At 38.0% G+C, this 27,767-nt stretch overlaps 3 protein-coding genes across 3 annotated transcripts; 2 read left to right on the top strand and 1 right to left on the bottom strand.

Moving 5' to 3' along the window:
* The first annotated feature begins 758 nt into the window (after window positions 1-758).
* Window positions 759-8,713, top strand: LOC140229123 (SIN3-HDAC complex-associated factor-like). Its single transcript, XM_072309389.1, has 5 exons — window positions 759-846; window positions 3,668-3,813; window positions 4,505-4,724; window positions 5,373-5,532; window positions 6,811-8,713. Exons 1-5 carry the CDS (start codon window positions 759-761, stop codon window positions 7,226-7,228), a joined length of 1,032 nt encoding a protein of 343 aa, XP_072165490.1. The 3' UTR covers window positions 7,229-8,713.
* Window positions 8,714-18,416: 9,703 nt separating this feature from the next.
* On the bottom strand, window positions 18,417-20,468 carry LOC140229122 (uncharacterized). The gene is made up of 2 exons (XM_072309388.1): window positions 20,236-20,468; window positions 18,417-19,062 (listed from the first exon to the last, which is right to left on the bottom strand). The coding sequence occupies exons 1-2, from the start codon at window positions 20,466-20,468 to the stop codon at window positions 18,417-18,419; spliced, it is 879 nt and encodes a 292-aa protein (XP_072165489.1).
* Window positions 20,469-24,919: 4,451 nt separating this feature from the next.
* Window positions 24,920-27,224, top strand: LOC140228380 (uncharacterized). The gene is made up of 2 exons (XM_072308602.1): window positions 24,920-25,200; window positions 26,579-27,224. Exons 1-2 carry the CDS (start codon window positions 24,920-24,922, stop codon window positions 27,222-27,224), a joined length of 927 nt encoding a protein of 308 aa, XP_072164703.1.
* Window positions 27,225-27,767: the final 543 nt, after the last annotated feature.

Here is a 27,767-nt window from a genome sequence, read left to right as displayed (position 1 = left end):
CACTGGGCACCATGTTGTCAGTTTTCATTTCATACTTTCACTCTCCTTGCCAAGTGAGTAAAGTACAGAGCTGACTTGAATACATTGCAATGCTGTCCAGTGTAATTAAATGTAAGTCATAAAAATGACAATTTAGCACAGTCATGTAACATGTTTGTTTATTTTTGTATTGATACATGTACAGATGTGGGTATGTAGGTCTTATGGTATAGGCCTAAGCCTATAATGCTATATTATGATCTGTTCGTCAACACATCTGTATATCAGAAACAACTTCCATATGACAAAATGGACATCTGGCAAATTTCCTTTGTTTATTTACACTCTAGTTTCAGCCAATCTTTTTCTCTTTGTTTACAATATCAAGACATTATGCTTAGGTTAATTTGTAAGGCAAGGAACATGTACATGTGTACAATGTGTACATAAAAGACTATACATTTATCAATTTGGAATACATGTAGGTTCCCAGATATGCATGTGTATGAATTCATCTGGCACAATGTCCTTCAGACTTTTTGTCAAAAGGAGATGTGAGGCTGTGTTTGTGAATTTTTTATGAAATAAGGCACTGAACTTCTGTTTATAGAGCCACTTTCTTATATTATTGTTAATAGTGTTATTCAGCAAAATTTCTGTCTCTGTATATTGACATGGTTATATGTATGCATATTAGTGTTTATGATAACTATTTAATTATGTTCAATTGTTCTACAGCTTTCCTTTCTGTAGGTCCAAGACCACTTCCAATTTGGACCATGTTCACATTCCACCGCCCAAAGATCTATCGTAGTGTGGCTGGTTGCTGCATTTGCAAGGCCAAGTCATCAAGTTCAAGATTTACAGGTGTGTGTGTACACATGTACAATGTTTTGTTTCGGTTGGTCTTTGTTTTTTTTGTTTTGTTTTGTTGTTGTTTTCTTTTTGAGGGGGGAGGGGTGGTTTTGCATTGGTCAGTACCTGTAGATTTATGTTTTGTTTTGTTTGGAGTAGTTGCCCTCACATGTGAAACATTACAGGAGTATCAAGTAGAAATACAGGTACAGGATCAATAAAGCTTTTGGTGTTGACTCATGTGAACGTGCACAGGTCACACAGTCAATCAGTGGTTAGTTAGAAATTCAGTGACTCTCTCATGTAACTGAAAAATGCCCTTTGGGAGTCATCTTGATTTTGCTTCTGGGCACTGATCAGTGCATTTGCTGGTGTGCTTCATCAGGGGTGGATGCAGAAATTCTGTAAAGGGGGGGGGGGGGGGCTTTACAAAATTAAAGAGGGGTGCATGCACCCCCTCCATATTTCTTTTTATTTCTTCTGTTTTAATAAAAATAAAGGGGCATGAAAAGTTTGGTTTTTGGCAGGGAATCCACTCATCCATAAAAATGTAGCTGGGCAAGCTTTGGCTGATTACATCCATGGATACTCAAAGAGTTAATAAGAATGACATGCAAATCAAAGAATGTTGTCTTTTTTCCAAGCATAAGCAGGAGGCATTCTATGAATAGTTGAAGGGTGATTTTCAAATACTCATCCTGTAGCTCTTTATCATACAATTTCATTTTATTTCATGGAAACTTGAGAGAACTTGCTGAAGTGTGCAGATTGCACCACTCTCCAAAAAGTGGCGCCTTAATCTACTGTAAAAGTGGATTTTTTTTGTTTGTTTTTTTGTCTGGAAATATTTGTGCACATCGGCAACATGAAACTAGCAGAAAAATGAAAACATACAAAATTTTGCTTGTCGTATGTTTTTAAAAATACTACATATATGGTTAAATTTTGATTCTGCAATATTAAAAACACACAGACTTTGTCTTACCAGATCAAGCATGAAAAATCATTCTCGCAAAAATTTCGACTTTTTTAGTATTCCGTCTCCTATATCCCCCCCCCCTTGTTTTAGATGGGTAAGTAAACATGTATTATTGTACAGTGTTTGAAGGTACAATACATTGTACTTTAAACTAAAGTGTACAGTACAGCATTCAGAGACAATCAAGAGGGATGCGAGAAATGTAAGTTGCTCTCGGCATACTTACATGTATTGTTTATATTGCATTATTTTGCACCTTGAATATTGATCCCTCACAGCTGCTTGGTTCTGAGGTTCAAGAAAAAGCAATTGAGAATCTTATTGCAATTCTGTGGATGACAAAAAAACCCCCGACCTTGTACAGAATGTAGCTCATAAACTGTTCCGCTACACGCACATTTATCTATAAAAAGCAGTGACAAAGTACTGAGACCTTCTAAATTTTACCCTCACAAAGAAGAGCTACATGTACAAATTGTACTTGATGTTCATTTCTGTCACATTGTCTTCCTTATTCCCACCCACCCACCACAAATTGATAGTATCATGATATCATATCTGTGAGCACAGAGCACATTGTGAGGACAGTTTTATGCTGGTAATGTAGCACTACAGTACACATGTATGTGCATATTGCAGTTTGCCTTGAATATGGTGTTTTCAAAGTGTTAGTATTTTTTTGCCTTTTTTTTTTTTTGGGGGGGGATTAAAATTTATGTTGTTAGAGTGCAGGTTGTGCTCTTTCTTTCTGTAGACAAAGTTCTCCTGAACTTGACAATAGTGTCTGTGTACAATGTACATGTACAACTGTACATGTACCTGCAAGTCAGTTGAACTGCTATTCAAACGTAGTGCTTCCATTTAATGCCTCAGTGATGCTTTACATATAGGCACAGTGCATTTTGTGAGGGCTCATTACACTTCCTTTTGAAGAGCTTGTAAATGGTGGACAAATGCTGACAGTGATGTGTGTGATTCCTTATGAAAAGTCTGATAAGTACAGAAAATGGTTTGTCTATTTTAAGCTGAATGTACACTGTGGTTTGTATGTGTGAAAGGTCTGACTATAACCACAAAACTGTTGAGCGCTAATTTTGTCTTACAGTTTGTGAACTTCAGTCTGAAACTTTAAGGACATTTTGAAGTAATCATTTCAAAAGTTCTTGCACTCAATAATAGAATAATCAATACATTCATAATGCACAACAGGGAAGCTGAATGGCACATGCTGATATTATCCACTGACGATTCTATAATGTCTCAATAGGAGATATTTTAGTGACAATGCTATTACAATCCAAATGTTCAGTACAACTGTACATTACATAACTTTGAATCCAATGTATCTGTAAGACAGACCTGTACAGCAAGTATGATTATGCTGTTACAGCATATCAATATAAATCTCAGTAGAAATATACTGTATGTGAACAGGTACAACTGTCAACAAACACAGTGCGGGCATAAATGGCAGAAAGAAAAGAGGAAAATGCAGACAGTACACATGTTCCTCTTGCTGTACTTTTGTGAACAAAAAAAAACCAACAAAACAACAAAACAAAACAAAATCAACCCTAGCCATGTACAATGTAAATGCTTTCAAGAATTACATGTAAATGTTTGCACTAATTGTTTGAACGTTACAAGTTATCAAACTAGTAATTCTAAACTTTGGAGTCTCAGGTACTATTTCTGTCATTCATCAGTATCCCTTATTGTTGTATTGCAATGTGCATACATGGTCTATTTTCTTGTAACTTTGCATAACTTTGCATTTGATACTGTTTATCCTTGCTATGAATCACACTAAATCATGTATTCTTTTTGTCACTGATACTTCGACCCAACTCACAGACAGCAAGAAGTATGAGACGGAATTCAAAAATTGCTTCAATCTGACCGAGGGACAGAAAAGAACAGGGGAGATCTGCAATGCCTGCGTCCTGCTCATCAAGAGGTGGAAGAAGCTGCCAAAGGGGACCGAGAGGAACTGGAATCATGTTAGTGCACGTTGAATTTGCGTCGGTCCTTTTCTCGTAGTGTAAACGTTAACATATTTTTTGCGCGATTAATTTTTTGCACTGAGCGGCTCTAAAACATATTCACAGGTTTTTGAATTCTCACTGCGCAATTGTCAACCCGTTCAAAAAGTGCAGACAAATATGTGAAGATATTTTTGCCAGTTGTAGAATTTGCGCCAGCCAAGAGTAGCGCGATATTTGTACAAATTATGTACTCCGAAAATTTCCGCATTTACAGTGTACAGCATGTTTCCCTCAGTTACAGGAAATAGACTGCAATTCACTTTTCTCACATAAATTCTAATAAGATATTGAGCCCATTAGTTCCTCGAGTAAATTTGATGCAGACATTATCATCTTTTACTTCTAACACAACTAAGATATGTATTGATGCTTGCTAAAGTTTCTCTCATTTGGATAGTTTTGTATGTTGTACTTCACACCTGCCACAGAAATACAGCGGTAGTACAGAGTCAAATAAACAAGAGCTCTTTTTTTTTTCAATATAGGAGGAGCAGTTGGTGTAGATGACATTAAACTTGCTTGTGAATGCACATTGTTTCTAGGAATTGAAAATATTGTATTTTTTTCCATCTGCTCCAAAATATGGGTTGTATTTTCCAAAACATTTTGTTAACCACTGCCTATATAATGTCTAATGTCCATTCAGGTTGTCGATGCGAGGGCGGGGCCCGGAGGCAAGTCTCAGCTGAGGCAGAAGTTGAAGACGCAAAAGGGCGGCCCGACCACCTCCTTCTCCAACAACTGCAACAACAACAACCCGGCCCCCTTGCCGGATCACGGCTGGAGCAGTCGCCGCCACAAGCGCAGGCACTCCGAGAAGAAGAGGATGAACCTGCTGGATGGGCTGAGATCCAGGAATCCTGAACGTGAGAGCATATCAATGTTTGTGCATTTGCGGGTTTGTGTCTGTGTGATTTTGATGCGATAAGCTGTCTGTATACTGTATATGCCATATATTTAGTGATTCTACATTTTCGTGAATCAGGACTTCCCGACAATTTTGTGAGTGGTTAAATTTGCGATTGGGATGCACAGTGATGAACAGAAAAGTGTTTGCCTATACGTCACATTCATGTCAGAGATCAGAGTTAATATTTTTTTGTGTTGTTAATTTCGTGAATAGCACTGGACTCGGGGAAATTCATGAAAAAAAAAGCCTTGTGAAATATACAGCATATACAGCACTTTGTGCAATTTGATCGGAGATCAGCCCTCGCAAAGTTTTTGTAGTTAACTAAATTCCAAGTTTTAAAACTTTCTCTGGCAGTCTGTTGTGCCCTTGAAAAACTGACTCTTTGTTGAGTATGAAATTGTTTGCTTTCTTTCATCATACCAAGCTGCCCATCTACACTGATGTAGGTATTACTTGCATTTAAGAGCCTTCTTATGTTGATTCTTTTACTCAATCACATGTGCTGTGATATCAGAAGAATTCCCTTTCCCACTGTCATCAGTCTCCTGCAGTTAATTTAACTTTGACTCAAATTGTTTACCATTCACTGATCATGACGCAGCGGAGGACGCTTCTCCACCCAGCCCGACTCCGAGTGATGCATCGGAAACATCAGTTTCTTCGCGCACTGGGTCCAGGTCGGGGTCGTCGATATCCTCGGACTATCTGGACGACCTGCCCCCTCTACTGGCATCAATCATTGATACCACGTATTGGAAAATGTAAGAACTTGTACTTGAGCCCGTCCTAGCTACCACCTGTACCTGGCAGCAGCCACCTAAAATGTTTGCCCATATTGTTCTGTTTCACTGTGTGTTGTGACTGCTGAACTAGAGTTGAGTGCCATATCCGCCCATATCCTGATTCTCACATATGTGTACAGGTCCTTTTATGAACCAACAAATGTACATGCTGAGATTAAAATTAGATTCAACAAATCCCTCTTCCACCTTGTGTATTACTTAGATAGAGAACAATTGGCGATGTGAAGTAGACTTTTTGTATTGTAGACATGCAAGGCGTGGACAGAACACACACAGGAGTACATTAGAAAACCACAAGTACAGTCGTTACAGACCTATTAGAATAGAATTGCCAGTCAGCGAATATGTGCATTGAAGTGTTAGTGTACAATCGTTATTAATATTCGACTCCAGTGTAGATTCTTCACCTGTGTGTGCACTTCTTAAAAATCACTGTTAAAACTGTACACAACGATTCTTTGTGGCGATTGATTCCCAAATATATCTCGGTAGGGCCAACCCTCCCATTTCGTGTTATCCCCATGCTAATTGGTCTTTGGATATTTCTGTAGCAAAGGGTTTTTGTCACTAATGAAGGAATATTGCACCAATAACAGAGAGCTGCGAGCATACATGCAATTTTTACACACTATAATATCTGCAGAACATATATGCTGTTTTATACGTGTACACATTAATGACTCTTATAACAATGCTTCATTTTGCCAAGTACGGAATGATGAAAATGGTTATTGATATGCAGCAGCTTTTGTAAGTATGTGTATAGATGTAACATTGACTGGCTTTGCTATACAGTTGAACCTCTCTTATCCAGCCTCCCTTTATCCGGATCTCTCTATTATACGGACGCAATCTCGCCGTGATTTTTTTTTTTTTTTTTTTTTTTAATAATTACGGGAGGAAAGGGGGATTCCCAACTCCTTGAGAACTACACAAACACACATGAATTACACATTACTTCCAACATTAACATACACCTCTATTTTGGGGTCTGTTACTGAGTGTAACAATGAAAAGGTTGCAGTATACACATTACTACATGTGGTACTACAATGGGCTACATCATTACATGTGTATGTATATGTACATGTATAAAGCATTGAGTCTCCCGTATCCGGCCACATCCCTTATCCGGATGAGCCCCGGTCCCGACATGTCCGGATACGAGAGGTTCAACTGTATGTTGTTGACAAACATTTTTTTTTTTCACTTTCTTCTCATCTCAAAACCTCACAGGGAGAAAGTCTGCTGTGGCACGATTTTCAAGGGCATGCATGGTGAAATCATGGTCCATCCTCAGCTGCTGTCACCTTGCCTCAACTCTTGTCTCGGTTCACCGGTCAAGCAGACACCCTCCTCCTCACCCCGGCAACCCCCTGCCGAATCCATTCAGCGGTCGGCGGGGGAAACCCCCTCCCACGCCGCGTCCAGCATCCAGTGCAGACCCGGGGGATCGCCCGCGGACCTGGCAATCAGTAAGCGAGGCTCGCGACAGGACAGTCTCGGCAGTGATGGGTCACGCGACGGCTCGGAAGGCGATGACCTGGACATGGTGCATTCCAGTGGGGATGAGGTCAAGAGGTCGAACGCCGCGGAGAGCGTGGTCAGTAATGGCATTTTGGAAAGCTATTCGGTGGTTCAGCAAACAGTCTGAGAGTATTGCCTACCAGTCAATGATGATTGACTGCAAAAGTATCCACACCTTGTCTCATTTCAAAGCAGGGTAATGAGGTGGTTGGTTTGTAGGCTTCAAAAATGTTGAAGGGGGCAAATCTCTACCTGGGGTTTAAGCGAAATCAAAATGTTAATTCCACAGCCTAAAGCCTAAAGCCAAAGGAGGGATAATAGGGGTGTCGGCATTGATCAAGTTCACAAGTGTCGTGCCAAGCTAGCACCCACGATCCTATTCAAGGACAGCTGATTCAGATTGGGTGTAAAAAAAAAAAGATAGCTCTTGTAGAATTTTATTATGCATTTGAAAGATGTTAAATACCTTACAGTTGTATTTTGTAGTGCAATAAATACAGAATGTCCCCATATTCCTTCAGAAAATGGAAGGCTGCATACTCGTTATTGAATTGCTGGTAGTAAATCAATGGGCTTATATCTAATCAGAAGTAATTGCAATTCTGTTTTTTACTGTAGAATCAGAAAGTTATAAAGAAGTCAAACAGAGTGAAGAATTGCCTCATTAGCCAGCTGGAGCTTTGAAAGGCAGATGAATTATTTATTCATTTGAATTTCTACCAAAGTAAATTTCATGAGAGAAACGAAGCATATAATGATTTTTAGTAGACTTTTCAGCATCAGCATATCTTTTCTTGCATTATTACAAGGAGGAATTATTATTATTTTTCTTTTTTGAATAGAAATCAGTTTTGGCAGTCATAAATAGACATGGACATGAGAAATAATTCATGTTTTTTTAAATGAATATTAGTATTTTTAACTTCACACACTGATATTTACTGAGATGTGAAATGATTTATCTTTTATCTGTTGTAATTTTTCTGAAAATTTTGTGGTATAACTCTCCTGCCTCAGTCTTAAAACAGCAATATTATGATTCGCTGAACTTTGATGGCTCGCTTGTGCTTGCATCAAATGTTATCAATGAAATTTGTGAATGCAATTCACAGAGAGAGAGAGAGAGTGTGAGAAAGATTTGCATTGCGATTGGACATATTTTTTTAGTATAACATATGACAGAAAGGCTAAATCTTTTTATTCAAAAAAAGTTTATTTTTTGCTCTATTTATTGCCGGAGTGGACATAGTGGACAGAAAGAATATGGAAAGAGAATAGAAAGAGAAGGACTAAAGATGTGTAGATATATGTAAATGTTGTTTTTGTCACTGAATGAGTGATAGTTGTGTCTGTGTTGTCTGTGTTTGTCTGTGTGTATGTAAATACTGTTGTTGAATTGAATTGTATGCAATTACAGTAAGAGGACATATTGGCCCTCTACGATGTATTTCATCAAGCTCCACATCTATGTGTCCATGCGTGGATGACAAATATGTGGACTGTACTTTATTACTTACTTTCTCCGTATTTCGTTTCTGATCTCTTCTGACTATTAAGCAAGATCAGATTGCCATTCAAATGAAATTGAAAAGCAAATGAATTTGTTATGATTGTGAGCAAATGGACTGATGAGTTCCTATTCTGATGGGAAATGTTTATGATATTTGTCCTCTAAATTGTGCTTACCCTACACAAGTTGGGGCACTGAGTTTGTTGTCTTTAGTGCAAGTACAGTCAGACCGCGATTAACCGGCCGTCTTTTGTCCAGACTTCTCAAACTCAATTAAAACCCTTACAAAACTCACCTATGATGTTCCCAACAGAAACATGTCATGAATTCATCTCTTTATAAGCTGTTATTTTTGTGTGCAGATATTTTTGCAAATGAGGAGGTGACAGACATTCTTGCGAGATGTTGTTTTCGTGAATTGACATAAAGGCTTATTGTTAATGCACAATTACCCTAGCGCGTAGCGACATTTTTGCGTGTTGTTAAATCTGTGTTGCGATTGTGATTTGCGAAATTTGTGAAAATCACACCCTCACAAAAATAACAGCTTATACAGTAAAATGTTCAATTTTTGTAAAGAATGGATTATAATTCTAATAGGCTAGCTAGCAGTACACCACCCTTGCAGTGTACGCTACCTACAGTACCTACATGTAGCTACCACTGGGTTGGCAGCTAAATGTACATGTACATAAACATTGTTTCTCCCATCCGCGGCCAAATCGCTTATCCAGACGGTGCCAGTCTCGACATAGACCAGATAAAAAATGTTGAACTGTACACGTTTTCATCTTTCCTCTTGGGGGCGGGGGTGGGGGTGGGGGGGGGGAGGGGAGAGATATTGGTCTTTTAAGCGAAAAGAAGGGAACAGTGGTAACTTGTACATCTCATTTTTTGTCATTCCCTCATGAAAATATTCTCTTCTCCAAGTGATCTAGTGTTGGCTCAGTGTCAGTGTCAGTGTCAGTGTTTTGTAGAGTGACCAAATTGACCTTGCAGGGTAAGGTGTATGGAGCCAAAAAAGTGTCAAACAAGTGTAAATAATCATGAAGGTGCTTTGAGTTTGTAAGGACAGATGTAATGGTGTGTTTTCAACTTTGCCAAGGCAGTGTCGTTTTTTTTTTTGTTTTTTTTTCCCCTTTATGCATCTGCACCAGTCAGTCGGTGCAAGAAGCATTATTTATATAGGATGAAAATATGTGTGGCTGTCTGGTAACTGACAATGTGCATTTCTTTGGAGTAGATTGAAGGAATGCACCTGTGTGATTCCCATGCACTATGACAACTCCAAGCGAATATGCAGTAATGACAACTCCTAAATGAGCAGTATTATTTGTCATGACAGGTTGACCCAATATTGGTATGTTTGTGCAATGGCTATACAGTATGTGCGTTTGTGCCTACCATTCTTAAGCAATGTAAACTCATGCGATGGATGCCTCATTCTTGTAGTTAATCTTGTAAAATATGTTTGTATAGAATTTGTTTATCCAAGGTTGTCCTCCTGCTGTACCTGACTAGCAATCTGTGGCATTTTTTTATGCCTCCGCCACGAAGTGGTGCCAGAGGCATTATTTTTTCCTGTTCCTGATGCAAATTTTGACTAGACTTTAACTTTCATTGCCATGGTGTAAAGTCTGCAGGATCTTGTAGACCCTTACTTCTTCCAGCATTATAAAGACTGACTTTTGTGAGGTGCATCGTTTTCATCATCAATCTATTTTTTTTTAAATTATTATTATTTCATGTATGCTTGAGAGCATTTTGTGCAACTGATCTTTCCATAATTCTGTGTGAATCCAATCTTACACGACCAGCCTGTGCTAGCTACACACAACTCTTATTCATATGTATGAAAAGACTGTAATCATACTTGTGGCAATACTTCCAGTAAAACCAATCATTTGTCTTGCCTGCCTTTGTCCTTCCCGTGTTCCTTGCTAGGTATATGTGCTCTTCCTAATGACTCTGAGACCTGAATAAACTGTCGTGCTGGTTCATTATTCGTTGAATAATTTTATAGTAATTTCTTTGTTTTTCTTTCTTTTATCAATTGATTAATTAATTCATTTATGAGATACATTTTGTTTTATGAAGTTCAGGTGCTGTAATGGTTTTCAGAAACATATAAACTAAAAATAGCCAGACTTGATTACTCGATATTATACTTTCACACTGTGAATCATTGTCATATCAGAATGTAAAGTTTGGATTTTGACAAATTGGTGACAGTGCTCCACATGACTCCTTGTATGTGAAGACTGATAAAAAGACTTGATGTCCAATTATATCGCTCTGTAAAACCTATCGGTAGTTTTGAAATCACATTTCACACACACACGACATGATTCCAATATCAATTGCCATCATCAGGAAAAGTTTGGTGAAAGCAAGGATGGCCTCTGAAAGAGCGTTACTGACATCAATACTTACAGAATGTGATCACTATGTTTGATATCTTTGTCAGTGTAGAAAGCAGTGTAAGATCTGTACATGGATTTGAGTTTATCTCGATCAAAGTGTAAAGTCAGTGCTTGTCAGAAAGACAGAAATCTATGTACATGTAGCTGAGGGTTCTAGAAGCAGCAAGTCACTTTGGCTGATTTTAAACAGTACATAAACATTTTTTTTTTTCCACAGTCATACATACATACATACGTACACTGTATGTACCCTTCCTGGACCCAATGAAGCATGTAATCAGTTTTAGTTACATAGAAAACAGGTTTACCTTAAGGTACATGTATGTAAAGAATTCTGTCAGTTTTTGTTTTATTTATCAGATGGACCACTTACTAATTATCCGTCACATTTTCCTTTCTTGTTGTATGCATGAAGTGCCTTCATGATAAATCTGGTCATATATCACCATGCTTCTTTGCGTGGCTGTATGTCACGCTCTGACCGATTGACCAGAGCACAGACCCTTCAGGCTTCCATATTGACTGATATGACTGATGTGATGTTTCATTGCTTGTATTCTGTGATATCTGGACAACTTCTCGAGCAACGTTTAATGACATATCTCTGCACGAGTGTGATTAGAGGCATGTATCTTCACCAGAATTACTACCACAAAATACTAGTGATTTAAAGAGGCCATTTGTGAGTAGTTCCCCCCCCCCCTTTTTTTTTTTTTTTTTTTTTTTTTTTGCTTGAAGAAGTTAATATCCATTGTGATAGCACCGATAAAAAGTGATGGTCAGTTGTGTCAGATCCTGACATCCAAAATAGGCCTTGACAACACTGGAGAAAAATGATTTCAAAGTATCTGTAGATTGTAGAGGAGTGTTTAGGACACATGTACAGTTTGAAATGCAACCCCAGCATGCTTCATTGATCCACTTAGCATGTATCAGCACTTTTATATATGCATCCTTTTCTTCATTTGAAGGAATATTTGCTTTATTCCTGATTGTTCGTGATTTCTAGAGCAAAGTGTATGAAATGCCATTTCAAATATTGTCAAGTTCAACTCTCACTCAAAATTAGAGGATCATATTCATACCAATGATATTTACTCAGGTAAGTGTTGACATATGACCCTAAAAACAAACACAGTTGTTGCTCTTCTCTGAAGGTTGTTAGAGTGTGAGTGCAGGGTAGCATTTTTCTTTGGATATTGCCTTTCTTATATGAAGTCAATGATAGGTAAGGCCAGCATTTGGAAAGACACTTTGTGCCAATTTGTTATCTATTTATTCACTTGTTATTTTAAAATATTCTTCTACTCTAGTTCTGAAACTCTGTGCATGCTCATGACAAGTTAGACACTTAACTGTTAGAAATGATTGTATTGTTAAAACCTTCATAAAGAACAAAGCTATGCATTAGAAGAAAATGATCATTTTACTGAAAGGGTGATTCATGAGTTTGTAACTTTTTGACCATTGAAAGTAAATGTAATTCCTGGTCTTGGCTTCAGTAACATTCCAAGTCAGTCTGTGCCATCATGAACAAGGAATATCTGTAAAACATGGCTCAGATATTTGTCAGATGTTTTACACACCTCTCTCTGTGGGAGCTGCAAAAATGTGAAGGAAATGTAGAACAGAGGCATTCAACATGCCCATCATAACTGTTTTACAGACCATATGCAATGTTTATTTTTGTTCTTAGGAGGAAAAATAGCATTGGGTCTGGTTATATGAACATAGTTAAGTGTTCAAAATATAGACAAACTTGATGGTTATGTTCCATTCAAGTTACGTGTACAGTATTTAATGCTCTTGCCGTGAACATAGATATGTCATATTCACATAAAGAAGGGGTACACTTGAATTTCTCGATTTCAATCTCATAATTACTTGCCACTCGAATTCATTGAATTTTTGAATAACATTTGATAACATGTCCTCTTTGTATGAACATCCATGCAATGAAAATGTCATGGAGAAGTGGAGAAGTAATTGTACATATGCTAAATATGCAATACATATTTTGCAATACTATTTATTTGTTGTGGTATGCATAATCATGAATTGTACATATTTGTTGACTGAAGTGTAGTTGTCATTTTGCAGTTCGTGAGTGTACTGGGCCCCAGTAACGAGGAGACTTGTGTATTCCAAGCTATCTGTAAAAATGAAGTTTAATAAAACATAAAATTGTGCGTTTCGTCCATACCTGATACTTCTGCTCTGACTTCTCTCTCAATCGCATCAAGAGTTTTGGCATTATCTGAAATATCGTTCCTCCACCTGATAAACTGTATTTCAATTTTTCTCTTGTTTCTTTATCTTTATTCTTTTATTCATTTATTGACCGTGAGTGGTGTCTAAAATACGTCACATTTGCAGTAAAACTTTCCTGGGGTTGGCGAAGATGGCCAAGGATTCACCAAAAAATGGTCATTAAATTTCATGTGCTTTTTTAATTCAGTACTTTACATGTCATTTGGTTGCCATGATAGTAACTTCCTACATTCTTTGTATGCCATCTATGTAGGGGGCAACAAATTCTTGGTGGTGGTTTGGTTTTTTTTTTTTTTTTTTTTTTTTTTTTTTTTTTTTTTAATGATGTGGTGGTGTTTTTTGACATGGCATGTGACCAATCCTAGGGGAGCCCATACGTTCATGTTGAAGGGTCCCTGCGATCAAAATGTATGTTGACCTCTTATAATGCCTTTTTGTCTGTATGTAACCAAAGACACCTTTTAAGTCACTAGGTAAACTTGACTGTCGAAATAAACTAGGTTACTTAGTGGGCGCGGCCATTTTATGCATACGCACGCCCCCAAAATTTGCATAAACGTCTTCTTTCAATTTCCTATTTTATTCATTCCATCCTTGGTGTCTGTCAAGATTACCACAGCCAATGAAATTCCCTAACACATTCGTATTCTAATTAATATTCAAATATGAATATGCATTTTCATGAAATGTCTGGAAGTATCACGAAATTGATTTTATAGAATACAACTTTTTTTTTTTGCTTTTGAACTCGACCTTCACTATTCAAAACAAAAAATATTCACGGAAAACACGCAATATTTGTAAGCTTTTGGCAAATCTGCAATGAATTCTTATATCAATGTTTTTACTTCTTAGAAAACTTTTATGGTGATTGATATGGATGTGTTTATTGCGTATGTCAAGAGTAAATTACGAACAAAGCAGACAAGGAATTCGAAAGCTCTCACGTGCTCACAACTGTAGACTCACAGTGGCGGATCCAGGCGGGGGCGCGCGCCCCTTTCATTTTTGTTAAAACAAAAGAAATAAGAGGAAAAATGAGCCGGGAGATGGCTTCATCCCCCTGGATTTTGTTAAGGCGCTCCCCTTTTACGGAATTCCTGGATCCGCCCTTGGATCATATCGACATGAAAATATCAAAGAGAAGTGAGGATGAGTCCTATTCAAAGTGTTCCATGATTTCTTCAGAATTTGGTTAGACATAGAATAGTAATTAAAAAAAAAAATATTGACCAAGAACTGCGCCAAGTCCATCATATTCTTAGGACCGCTATAATTATTGTACATAGTGATACAAGATGACAACTAATTGACACAAATTTTATATCCTAATTTCTTTTGTTGTAAAGACAGGCAGTGATACAAAATAATATACGGGACTGATTAAAATAACATGTCAAATTTTGCGAAATACGAGAAAGTCGCAATTTATACTGATATAGGGCCAACATTATGTACTGTAAGTGACCTCAGCGACGATACACTTCAACACATCCGGCGCTTTTACACGGTCTGCATGTTATAGATTATTTGCGTGAGCACCTATACTGTTCATATTCTGTTGTTGTTGATTTGGTGGTTGTTGTTGTTTTAGTTGTTGGTGTTTTTTTTTTCTTTTTGTACGTTTAGGTCTATCAAAACTGAGAGGAACAAGAAGTTGGCCCGAAATATCTGTCAACAAACCAACATACTTCGATTTAGACAGAAGCGGATCTAGAGGGGGGGGGGGGGGGGTTGGGGGGTTGCAACCCCCCCCCCCCCCCAAAAAAAAAAAAATAAATAAATAAAAAAAAATAAAAAATAAAAAATCCGGGGACCATTTTTTTTTAATCTCATTTTTTTTTTTAACTTGTAATTTTATTTTTTTTCTATTTATGGCAATGACCTCTATACCAAAAATAGTGGTGTTTTAGATGCAAGAAAACGCCATTTTCACACACAGATTTTCAAAAATTCTCCCTCCCCCCCCCTCGCTCGGTCTCCGTCGCTACGCTCCCTCGCATACCGCCCAACCCCCTCCTTTATAAAAAGCTAGATCCGCCCCTCTTTAGATTACACCTATATACCTTTGTTTGTTTGTTTCCAGCAAATGAGACAATGGGAAGATTTCATGAACAAGACAAGAAAACCTATAGGGAGTCTTGCACAAGAGAACCCGCAGTGCACAATCATGATCAAATCGTATCTTTACATCCTTCCGATATGATGCAATCACAGTGTATGAGGACGTAGTGTCACCTTCCTGATTATGTGACCCATGGGGTATCTGTAAGTCCAAACAACTAACATGTAACTGAGTTTATTTGCATTATTATTTATTTGATTTGCTTTTGTTTCACTGCTATTCCTGGAAATGAATGTCCTCGCCTACACCGTATGTCCCCCAAAAAATTACAACGGGACCCTCCGAATGATATCTTTAAAAATAGAGAATCAATCTAAATACAAATTCAAGGTATGAAACTATAACTCGTTGCCCACATCTAACAAAAAAAAAAAACAAAACAAAACAAAACAAAAAAACATTCGATTTGCTTCAGTGGTCAAAGAGAAATGAGGAATTTTGTAGAGGATGTCAGGAATCTCTTCCCTGCAAGTTCTGTCTATTGTATTCACACACAAGATCATCGAAGTGCTAAACTTGGAAGAATCAGACTCATGACATGCTTTACAAAAATCCACATTTCTCTGTGACTGCTTAAGATCGAATGGGGTTTTCTGCAAATTAGATCTAAAATGTTATTTTTTAAGACCCTGAAGTAGCTTAGTTAGACAATTTAATCATATTGGGTGTTATCAATGCGAAAATCTGATTGTATTTTTTTTTTTTTTTTTTGGGGGGGGGGGGGGACATACTGTATAGAAAATACTCCAGGGCCAACGGAACGTAGGAATACATAGGGTGTCACCACTTTGCCCCCCCCCCCACCCCACACACACACACACACTTTTTTTTGTCACCCCGGAAGTGGCACTAAAAAAAATTTAAATCAGGGATATGAAGGAATGAGGGTTTTTTTTATCTTTCCTTCGGTTGCTACGTTAAAGTCTTGCTGTTGCAATTCTTTTTACCACTCAAAGCGTCGGAAATCAAAACGAACTCCTGTTACAGCCTCATTTCAAAACCTATGTGCTCATGTGACGGCGTATTGATGTTCGTTGCTCAAATTATTTGTATACTTTCTGCTTTCCGCAAGATTTCAACTTCGGCGTTGATGGAGCTGTTGCAAATCTACGGCACTGCTCTCAACGGGTGAGATTCATTATATTCCGAAGGTTCGTTATTCCGAAACACAAATTCCGTTTATCTTGATATTTGTTAATCGAATCATCTGAGGCGTTATTCCTAAGGTTGGGTTCGTTGATCAGAAAATGAAAAAAAAAAAAAAGAGGTTCGTTATTTCGAAGATTCGTTTATCCAAAAATGAATAAAGGGTCGTTCTTTCTGAAGGTTCGGTAATCCAAAAATGACATAAGGTTCGTTATTCCCAAAGTTCGTTAATCGGAAAATGAAATAAGGTATATTCGTTATTCGGAAGGTTCATGTATTTGAAAATAAAAAAGTTGGTTATTCTGAAAGTTGATTAATCCGAAAATGAAATTAGGTTTCTTATTCCAAAAGTTCTTTAATTGGAATTATGAACCTCACAATTTCGTTTTCGGATTACTGAACTTTCGGAATAACGAACCTTCGAAATAACAAACTGCAACCACTGTCAGCACACCTACTGCGACACAATGCATGAAGTTGTGGGTTCCCATAGTCTAGTTGTCAGACCCCCTTTTTATTTGAGTTAATTGTTAGTATTCACTTGGAACCAATCGTGACTCTATATATGTGTTAATCCCCAAATCCCTAAATTCTAACGAGAGGATCTCGAACGTATAAACTTCCAACAAAATAGTGATAATGTGATCAAGCCCTGGACACTTAACTCTAGGGACATTGAAGGGGTCGATGCTTTTAATGATTTGAAAAAAAAAAATGATATTATGTATGTACAAGATTTGATGGCTGTTACGGCGGAAAATTCAATTCAATTTAATAGTTTATTTATTTCCATTAAAAAAACATGATTCAAAGTTGCACATGTGTCAATTTGATATTCATCCAACTGAAAAGGACATTTCATTGAACACAATATAAAATATATGCACGAATGATATTATAACCAAAAAAGGAACAATGCACACTTTATCATGGTAACAAAAATGAAGAAGTAATCATAACAATGGAAAAGAGTGTTCCCTGAAAAAGTAAAAAAAAAAAAAAAAAAAAAAAGCCTTTAGGACGTGGAACACTGAAATGAAAACAATATCAACACCAATATACCAATATATATATATATATATATATATATATATATATATATATATATATATATATATATACATACATATATAATTCATTTACATCCCATTGTACATTAAACATTGATGATGCTGATAATACAATCATACCAGCAATAGAATGCATACATATTAGCATAGTAATGGAACAGACACTATATCAGGCGCTGTATACCAGGAAAATGTGACCAAAAGAGAAGACATGGAAAACTGGAAACAAAACAACGACAGCACCAATTTGTTATACATGTACCAATAAAATATATTCATATTAAATTCATCTATATACCATTGTACATTTGCTCATTGATAAAAGATGCTGATAATACAAACATACTATAAACAGTACTGATTTAGAATGCAAACATAATATGAAATAATATGGCACAGCTCAGACACTATTTGGCCGTGCATGCCAGGAAAATGTGACAAAAAGAGAAGACATACACGCGGTCACGCAAAACAACAACAACAACAACAACAACACAGAAATGACAGAAATGAAGAAAAATGCACATACGCAGTTACTGGACAACGAAGAACGAGGAAAGAGGAGCAGGGAAGAATGGAGAAAGTAAAGGAAGAGGAAATACTTGGAAGAGGTCTGTGGACACGCTACACAATCTCAAGGACAGGTGAAAGTATGGAGTTTTTTTTCATAGACAACACAATTAACTGGTATGCGTGGAAAGCAACCATTTTTTCCAGTTTATATGTAATTAACTTAATGTTGGAGTATTAGGAGTATTAAGTGATGGCTTTCAAACAATCAGTCGGTGTATATACATCTCTTCGTAAAAGGGTATTGCATTCTTGGCCATCTCCCGAATGTCTTCAGTGAGATCCTCCCATGCCGGTACCGGCTTCGGGGGAACGAAGTGGGTGCTCTTGATAGACGAATCCAGAAATGCTGGGTTCGAGAATTCTTGGGCAGTAGGCCACTTCCACGTCTTGATGACGTCTGGAGAAGCGTCCCAGCTTAGAAGGGACTCCGAGTAGGGGTAGCCCATGGCCTCGCAGAACTTCGGCAGAATCTTCTCCGGGTTGTTCAGGAGATCTGCTGAGCTGATCACAAGAGGTGATGGATCGACGTTCTGTCGAATGTATTTCCAGAAGTCGTGGTGGTGTTTGAACGTGTCCGCCACATCGAATCCGTCGCCGTAATTACGCAAGTCAAAAGTATCTTCGGTTTCGTTGTATTTCAGTATGCCGTTCAGCTTCGACGCCCTGAAAGCGGCCTTCCGAAACGAGTCGTAAACCAGTCTTGGATGGCGAATGATAAAGGCGTGACGATATCCCTTTGGAAGATACTGTCGTCGTGACTCGGACGACATAGCGATACTTTCGTCTTTTGAGAACACGTACATGCTTGGCGAATCTTCAAGGCGTTTCTGGATGGTTGCAAACCTGAAAAAAACCCAAACAACAACAACAGACTCAATATACTGGATCACGGGAGGCTTCTATCATCCTTGACGTAATTTTCTAACGCGACACCTCCGTTGATCCTTCATTGTTGTTCCTTACCTGCCTTTTCTATAAAGTCCACAAGATCTCTGATAACTTCAATTTTTGTGGCTCGCCAGCACCAGTGTAACATACAAATGTACTAAAAAGGTAGAACTGAATAAAGAGCCAAGGCTGCTGGACAGTTTGTCCCTTTGCACGACGTTAAGTTGGCCTAGTTTTTTGTTTTCTTTCTCATTCTATCTATCATTTCATGTTCAGATACGTACATGTTCACGAAGTATCTGACCGAAGAATTTGACTGTCTTTGTCATTGATAGTCTGTATGCTCTAAATAACGTCACTGATAGTACATGTACAAGTGTCATGTATGGCTTTGGAAATGCTATAGCGCCATCTTGTGTCAATAACTTGAAATTGTAGGCGGGCGTGTTTTTGCTCGAGTAGCCTATATATAAAATAAATAAATAAATAAACAAACAAACAAACAAACAAACAAACAAACAAACAAACAAACAAACAAACAAAACGTTATAGAAGTGACAGCGGCCTCGTGCAGAGATGGTCACAAAGAAGCACTGCATGTTCTAGCATTTTAGACAGGACAATTAAGTACGTCCATGTAGTCCCCCTATTGACCCTGCAGATCAAGTTGTTTCTGCTGTTACCGGTATTTCGGTTGTCGTCAAGACATTTTAGATCGAGCAAGGACACAACTTGTATAATGAACGCAACAATCTTTAACATGAAATTACAATATATAGCATCAGTAATGTGAGTTAGATATTTCACTTCATTTAATTTGTCAAAGTGACGATCAACGACCTGCAGGTATAGTGCCCTTGCATTAAAAAAAAAAAAAAAAATCATCTGCTTTCAAGCTAACTCTTGTCAGTACGTATAGTCTAGCATGCCACGTATTTTAGCAAATTCTTTGGATGCCCATCAATAGATCTAGAGCTCTTCTATAGATCTGAAGAATCGCGCCACCTATTAATGGGCAATGAAAGCATGAAATACAGCTAAAAATGCACATGCGTCGCATGGCAAAGAATACCTAGTCAGACGGCTGATAGTCGTTCAAACTAAATTTATAGAACTACGCCAACTTACGCCAGTCTCTCGGGAACGACGTTTGTCGACGCAATCATCTCAGCCACTTTCGACGAGATCGACCCGAACTCCCTCTCGTTGCCCTCGTAGCTCATCGGCACATCTCGGATCCCCGCGGCCGCCATTGCAGCAGTAGCCACGTGGCAGAACACGAATGGTTCGAACCACACTTCGCAGTCGGCGATTCCCGACATGCACTTCGCAAACGCCGTCGAAATCATCCTCGGCGTCATCCACAAAATCGCTCTTCCCGTCGGGGGAATGGCAGTCGGAGTTTCAGTCATCGTGCCGCAGTTGTGATGGAAGTACACATGCAACGTCGCATCCCTGGCCTTTTTAAGAATATTGTGAAACAGCTCACACACTATCTCATATACATAATGTATATTTATTCTATATATGACAATGAAACACACTGCACTTCGAACTTTCCACTTGACCAACGGACAGCGAGATAATTGATTACTAGTTTGTGTCTTATGTCTCCATCTCGAGAACCTAAGATTATTGGTCAATGGGGCTTGCTGAAACTATCAGGTTTAAAACCAGGCTTGATATTTTCCACGTAATCCTGCTATAATATATATATATATATATATATATATATATATATATATATATATATATATATATATATATATATATATATATATATTATATATATATATATATATACATATATATAATATATATATATATATATACATATATATATATAATATATATATATATATATATATATATATATATATATATATATATATATATATATACATATACATATATATATATATATATATATATATACACGTATTACCATGCAATATTGATGTATCGATTTTAGCATTTTAAATCAGACATAATTCAGCCATTGGGCTGCGAAGTTTGATTATGAATAAGACCATTCATATAAAGTTACTCATGTATAGGGTCCTCGCGAAAGCTGCGAAGTTTGATGATAAATAACACCATAGGCTAAACCATGTAGTATATACATGGCAACCGCTGCTGTCTATGTTTACCATGCATCATGCATGAAAACAAACCAAAACAAACAAACAAACCAAATAATAATCAATAAGGTTCCTCGTGTGGGAATTATAGCACAGCCAGCTTCATATTAGTGAACATTGTTGTCACTCTAACCATGGAGCTACTTATACAGCTACAGCTTTGAATAGACTAAAAGTGATCACTGTACAAGGTTGCAAAACGTACATATTAAATCACTTTCCTCAAACCGATTTATTTTTCCATTCTTGTCGTGGTCCTTGTCAATGATTAGATGCACCATTGAGTTGAATTTGTATCATTGTTGTCTTTTCTTGTTCCTGTTGAACTTTCTTTCGTTTGACAGAAATCCGACATATCCGTTATGTGTTCATATTATTTCTGAAGAGCTCTGGAATGATTACTTCATCTTTTTTGTTACAATGGCAAAATGTGCATTTTTCCTTTTTTCACTATAAACTACCATTCGTGCATGATCTTGTATTGTGATCAATGATCCGTCCTTCCCAACTGGATGTAAGTCAAATTGACACATGTACCACTTTGCATCATGCATTCTTTTCTTGATGGAAATAAATAAACGATTGTATTAAACTGAACTGAATTGAATTGAATTGAATATGCGTCGAGTTTATACATCAGAACTGTTGGCGTGCACGTTGACTATGGAGCACTATGAGCAGACAATAAAGACGCTTATGCCATCTCAGAAGTAGAATCGCTTTTCAGCGATTTCGAAAAGGAAAAGGAGCATAACAATTGCTCCCGCTATTCCATAACCACGGCACTCACTTATTTGTTCATCATGCGTTCAAAGGTTATGCTGCTATTCTCCGATTTCGCCTCTATACCATATTCATCTGGCAATATTCATGCAGAATTTCCCGATGAAGGAAAGAAAAAAGTTTAGGAAGAGAGGTACAAAAGGTCAAGATGACGCTATTATCATTTGAATCCGAAGTGCACGCACACGAACTATTCGTTGAACGTTGCTGTATACAGTGTGCGGAGTCCTTGACGTTGTGGAGGCATGTCGAAGATCATTCTGTAACTGAATGTGATGTAGTTTCAGTACAAAGGCGTGTGAATACGTACGAGTGGGTTATCCTGGGGTTTAGGGTCTGGATTATTTTAGGTCGCTAACTTCAGCGTAGGTTTGCGTATGGACGCCGGAAAGCGAAAATGGCTTTAACTTCATTTAGAGATCAACTAGTTCAGGTTTCACACCTGTAAATAATTTTTAGTGGCCCTGTTAACCTCATTTTTCCCTTAGAGCATGGACATAGAAATGTAACATGTTTGGTTTGAAACTGATGTGTAGATGCTTTTGATTTGTTAAATACCTCTAATTATCATCGGACAGTCAACTAATGTGTACTAAAGATCACTTCGTAGGAACCTGTATTATGTTATGTTCTGTAGAAGGAAATGAAAAAAAAACACAAAACTGAACGACGACCTAGCTGTTAAAGAAAAATAACCAACAACAACAACAACAACAACAACAACAACAACAACAACAACAACAACAACAACAACAACAACAACAACAACAACAACAGTGGAACAACCGGAATCCAATCACTTTGTCGTATTATACCAAATATATAAACATGAATTTGGGGGAAGATAGGCCATACCAACCTGTAAAGAACACTGATTAGATGTGGTCGATGAGGATGAATAGAGTTAGTACGTCTACGGGATGAATCCATCTACAAAATACGCCTCACTTGGAGATTGGACACGATTTCTGACAAAATATAGTGGGCTACATACTTCTGCGCAGATTCAGAATATCATAATTTTTGAGTGGTGAAAACTCATGCAGTCTTTCTGAGCAGAATTTATGAGCTGATTCCCTCCCCTTTTAACTTTCTATACCGGTACACACTATTTCAGGACTATAAGTGCATCAAGTTGGTTTACTGAGATATGGAACACGAAAGAGTGAATCTTATGTGTATTTTGTACAATCACTTTATCTTTATTTTTGTTTATTTCTTAATGAATTGTTTAGGATTGCTTAGGACTACACATGTGATACCTTTGTATTGGCTATGACTATGAGCTCGATGGACTACGGAAAGCCAACACTGTATAGGTTTTCACACATCCCAACTGGAAAGAACACAGTATCCCACAGTGTGTTCACAGTGTGGTCACATAGTCGACTATATGAGAAAACGCGCGAATTTAACAGTGTGGAGATGATTTCACAATGTGATTTGGTTTTCATAGAGTGTTCACATGGTAGTGTTCTGTGTCACACTGTGAACTGATGATCCACAAAGTGTTCACATTGTTAAAATGCTCGAATAACAGCGTGAAGAGATTTCACACTGTGTTTCTCACACTGTGGGACACTGTGTTATTTCCAGCAGGGATAAATCTCAAAGCGGTTGGAGAGTTCGGAGTAAACTCAGTTTAGTTTCAGGGGACTTAATTTCTACTGCCTTGGAACAACATTATTGTTTTCTTGATGTTTGCTCAAAATACCAAGGTGTGATTATGAAGAGTAGAAAGATTATGAAGAGTGGTGAAATGTACACAAGCATAATGCATTGTGTACAATATACCGCTCCGTGATTTTAGGAAACTGCAGTATTATCTATATAACCTGAAAGTGGCATATTTGCTCTTGTCATGGCACTATTACTCCATTCCATAACACTGCGGTGATTCAGGTAAAATACCAAAAATTAATGTTCGTTAAGGGTCCATGCGGTGACATCCATTAGGGATATAGGCCTTCATGCTGTCTTCTGAGGGATAAGGATGAAAATGCAAAGCGGATTTTTATCGTCGTTTTCTCTTAAACAACCCAGTCCACAATAAACTTCGCCCCTAAAATAGCTACTCTCTTGCCTTTCGTGATGTCACAAACTGTAAAATAGGTGAAATGAAGTGACAATGCCCACATGTATTCGATACCCTGACTAAAGTGCACAGACTCACGATATAGCAAGACACTCGGTCATGAATACGTTTCAATTATAGATGGTCATTGCCATGCTGTGGGAAATATTCGAGGATTGAAAATAAGGCAAGAAAAGGTGTAGAAGTATACATAGTGTATAACACATACCCTGCTATGGCGGGCTTGTGTATCTGGTTATGAAAGGGGGCAATATACCAACAGTTATTGTTATATACCGTATATATTTCAGCTGACTTTATGCTCCATCACAGAAGGTAAGAAACATTGTCTGAGGTGGAACTTAGAGGATGGAGAAAAATATTAAATGATAAAACATTTGATACACAATACTTATTTCAGTCAAACAATTCCTGAATTTGTAATGTGAAGACCTATTCATGTCAGCAGAAGTCATCATGGACAAAGATGGACATTATGTAGTGCACAACCCAAAGTATTTACCAGAATTTTAATAGGTTGCCTTTATTCCCTCACCTCAGGTACGGTGAGTGTCTTGTATACAAAATGACACAGTGTTGGCTTTTCATAGTCCAGCATGCTGAAGTTAGCGCACCAAAACCGAGGCTATCCGTATTGGCGCTGATGTTCATTTGCGACTCATGATCACCCTTCAGTCAATGCTTGTTGCAAGCCGTTAATCTTTCTACAAGTAGACTGTCCGCACCACCGGCGACTATAGACAAGAGTACAGAAAAGTAGTGGCGGGAGGCCTCGACGTCATTCACGGCAGCGATGACGCCTTCCAACGATCCTTCGACAAGCGGTCGCGCCATATTGTGGATGGTTCCGCGAACAGTCTCGACAGCGTTTGCAAAGTGCATGAGCGGTGTTCCAGAATGTGAAATTTGGGGGGAGCCGTTCCTATACTGCCACATGGCCCACAGAGAAATGGAGAAGTTTGGGATGAAGGAGGTTCCAATGAGCTACGATGGTAATGAAGCAGAGTACCAATCTGTCATTTCCTCGGTGTGTGCCAAGACGATGTGTCAAAATATAATTCCAGAGAGATTGGCGTAAGTTAAATTTTGGTCATATTTCATTATCCAAGAGTTATAAACCATATAAATGCATGAGTAAATCTATGTAGACATTCCATGTTTTGTTTAATGTCATAAACTCAAATGGGTCAAATTCAAACCTTCCCCCGATAAACAATAAAAACCTTAAGGCTTTTGAAATATACATTCGTTGCAAGTACCAAAGAGTAACAAAACAAAACTGGGAAATTTCCCACGATCCACGAGACTGTATTGAGAAAGACATAATAATTATTGTCGTTGCTAGAACGGTATAGAGATATACTCCTGCCGTTTTGTCCCGATTTATAAGCTCTTCCTGCACTTAATTGTTAAAACAGCTTCTGTCTGTAGGAATACCCTGGTATCGCAAGCATGGTCTCTTTAACTCTTATACAGAGACTAATGGACTACTAGCACTGGATAGACATAAGTCTGCCACAACAGTGCCCTGCATGTTTACATTTTGAGGTAAGAATTATATCACCTATGTGTATGCAAAGTCTAAAAAGTGGCAAGATCTATCATAAGTGTATGAAAACCAAATCCAAAGCCATATCACAGCGAATTAATCGCTTGTATAAAAGGTTTAATACAAGACCTTATTTTTTCCTGCTCATGTTTTCCCCTTGAAGACTTGATCTGGCGTTGGAAAAGCAAGTTTTCACATTCCTCTGTCTTCAGTTTAATATTCAGAACTGATGCTTTGAAATTATGAAACCGTGAAATCTACCTTTTTGATTAACATTGACGATTGTTTACATAATCAATGTATATAGATGTGTACAATTGTATCCCCTGACTGTTTGCTTGTTTATTCTAATGTTCTGTCTTCTATGAAACTGCTGTAACGTATCACATCCTATCAATTTCTGCAGAGCCATGACTATTGAAATCATTCCTCATCATAAAGACCCCATTATCTTCTGCGCCTTTATTAAGGCCTATAAATTCGCCTGTCCCACAAACGGGCAATGAAATACACGTTTAAGTATCCCTAAAAGTAAAAACCCGTACGCGATCCAAAGAGCAGTCAATTGCAGAGAATCCAAGTCTCACTCGCCTTGAAGATAAATATGATAAGAGTGAAGTTGATCGTCATGAACTATAGCGACAACCTTATTCATAAAAGATTATATTCATATCGATGAAAATCACGCACCAGAAATCACCAAAAACGATATTTCAAGCCTTATATAAAACACCCTATGTCCTCAATAAGGTCATAGTTAAGATAAAGTTGATCAGATATTTTGATAAATGTAAGTTTTAATCGTTTCAAGTCTAATTCATGAAGAACTATATAGAATTCAACCGGCGTGAACAATAATAATCCTTTGTAATAGGTCCTATATTCATCTGTCTTTCTCCACAGGTATGCAACTATCAAGAAAGGTCTCGAGAGTTCCACCAGCAAATATGTGTTCTCGAAGGACGAAAGTGTAGCGATGTGGTCAGAACGACAACGGAAATATATCCCGACAGGATACCGGCACGCCTTTCTCATCCGCCATCCAATCTTGGTATTTGCATCCCTCAGAAAAGGTCTCTTTCGAGGTCTGCAAGCCGCTAAGCAGCTTAGATACGAAGAAGACGAAAGCTCATTTGACTTGCGGAAATACAACGACGGAAATGGCTTCGATGCTGCATTCGAACGTCATCACAATCTCTGGAAATACATACTTGACAAGGTCGACCCTTCCACGATTGTTATCAGTTCTGATGACTTACTAACCAGCCCCGAGAAGATTTTACCAAAGTACTGCGTGACCATGGGCTTCCCCTACTCGGAGTCCCTCCTCAGCTGGGATGCCTCTCCAGACGTCTTCAGTAAATGGATAGTGCCGAATCCTGGAGAACCTGTCAACACGGCATTTGCTGCGGTAGCCTTGTCAAGTACACATTTCACTCCACCAAAGGCCGTTCCAGCGTGGGAGCAGCTTACCGAAGACGTGAAGGCCTATGCAGAGAAGGCAATGCCGTATTATCAGGAAATGTATGAAAATCGATTGACTGTGTAGAATGGATAACGACAAATGTTTCTTGAACCCAGCTACTAACTAAACACTTATGCATGCACACAAATAGATTAACAAAACATAACAAAGAAGATTCTCCGGAGAAATGTTAGGCCATGCAAGGAATCAACGGTCAAAGTTCAGAGGTCAAATGAAAATGCTAAAATTGCACGTTTTTTCCTCTATATGTAGGAAATGGCTTGAGGTATCTTCATGAAGCTTATTAGTACATGTATACAACTCATGCCTGCAATAATTCACGTAGGAAGTTCGGGTCATGAGGTCAAAGGTCAGGTTACGATGCTGAAATTACACTGCTTTATAGTGAAATTACACGATATTTTCTCCATCAAGAGATGTACGTTATAAACGACTGACGGTTTACACTTCATTTAACTTATGTATACTGCACTATTGTTCTACAGGAAAACTCTGGGGGCCATGGGGTCAAAGGTCAACAGAAAGTGCTAAAATGCCACAATTTTTCCATATTTTGAAAATGGCAGAAAGTATTGTCATGACAACTGGTGTATGCGGATAGTAATG

The sequence above is a fragment of the Diadema setosum genome, chromosome 5 (assembly GCF_964275005.1).
Source record: "Diadema setosum chromosome 5, eeDiaSeto1, whole genome shotgun sequence".
Classification (NCBI taxonomy): Eukaryota; Metazoa; Echinodermata; class Echinoidea; order Diadematoida; family Diadematidae; genus Diadema; species Diadema setosum.
Note: the sequence above shows the minus strand (reverse complement) of the source record. Positions and strands in the feature narration are given on the sequence as shown.

Coding starts and splice junctions, on each gene's coding strand:
- LOC140229123 (XM_072309389.1), top strand. CDS start 759: ATGTTCACATTCCACCGCCCAAAGATCTATCGTAGTGTGGCTGGTTGC. Junction 3,814..4,504: donor CCGAGAGGAACTGGAATCAT/GTTAGTGCACGT, acceptor ATGTCCATTCAG/GTTGTCGATGCGAGGGCGGG. Junction 4,725..5,372: donor GAGATCCAGGAATCCTGAAC/GTGAGAGCATAT, acceptor ATCATGACGCAG/CGGAGGACGCTTCTCCACCC.
- LOC140228380 (XM_072308602.1), top strand. CDS start 24,920: ATGACGCCTTCCAACGATCCTTCGACAAGCGGTCGCGCCATATTGTGG. Junction 25,201..26,578: donor ATAATTCCAGAGAGATTGGC/GTAAGTTAAATT, acceptor CTTTCTCCACAG/GTATGCAACTATCAAGAAAG.
- LOC140229122 (XM_072309388.1), bottom strand. CDS start 20,468: ATGACGCCGAGGATGATTTCGACGGCGTTTGCGAAGTGCATGTCGGGA. Junction 19,063..20,235: donor GTCGTTCCCGAGAGACTGGC/GTAAGTTGGCGT, acceptor GGTTTTTTTCAG/GTTTGCAACCATCCAGAAAC.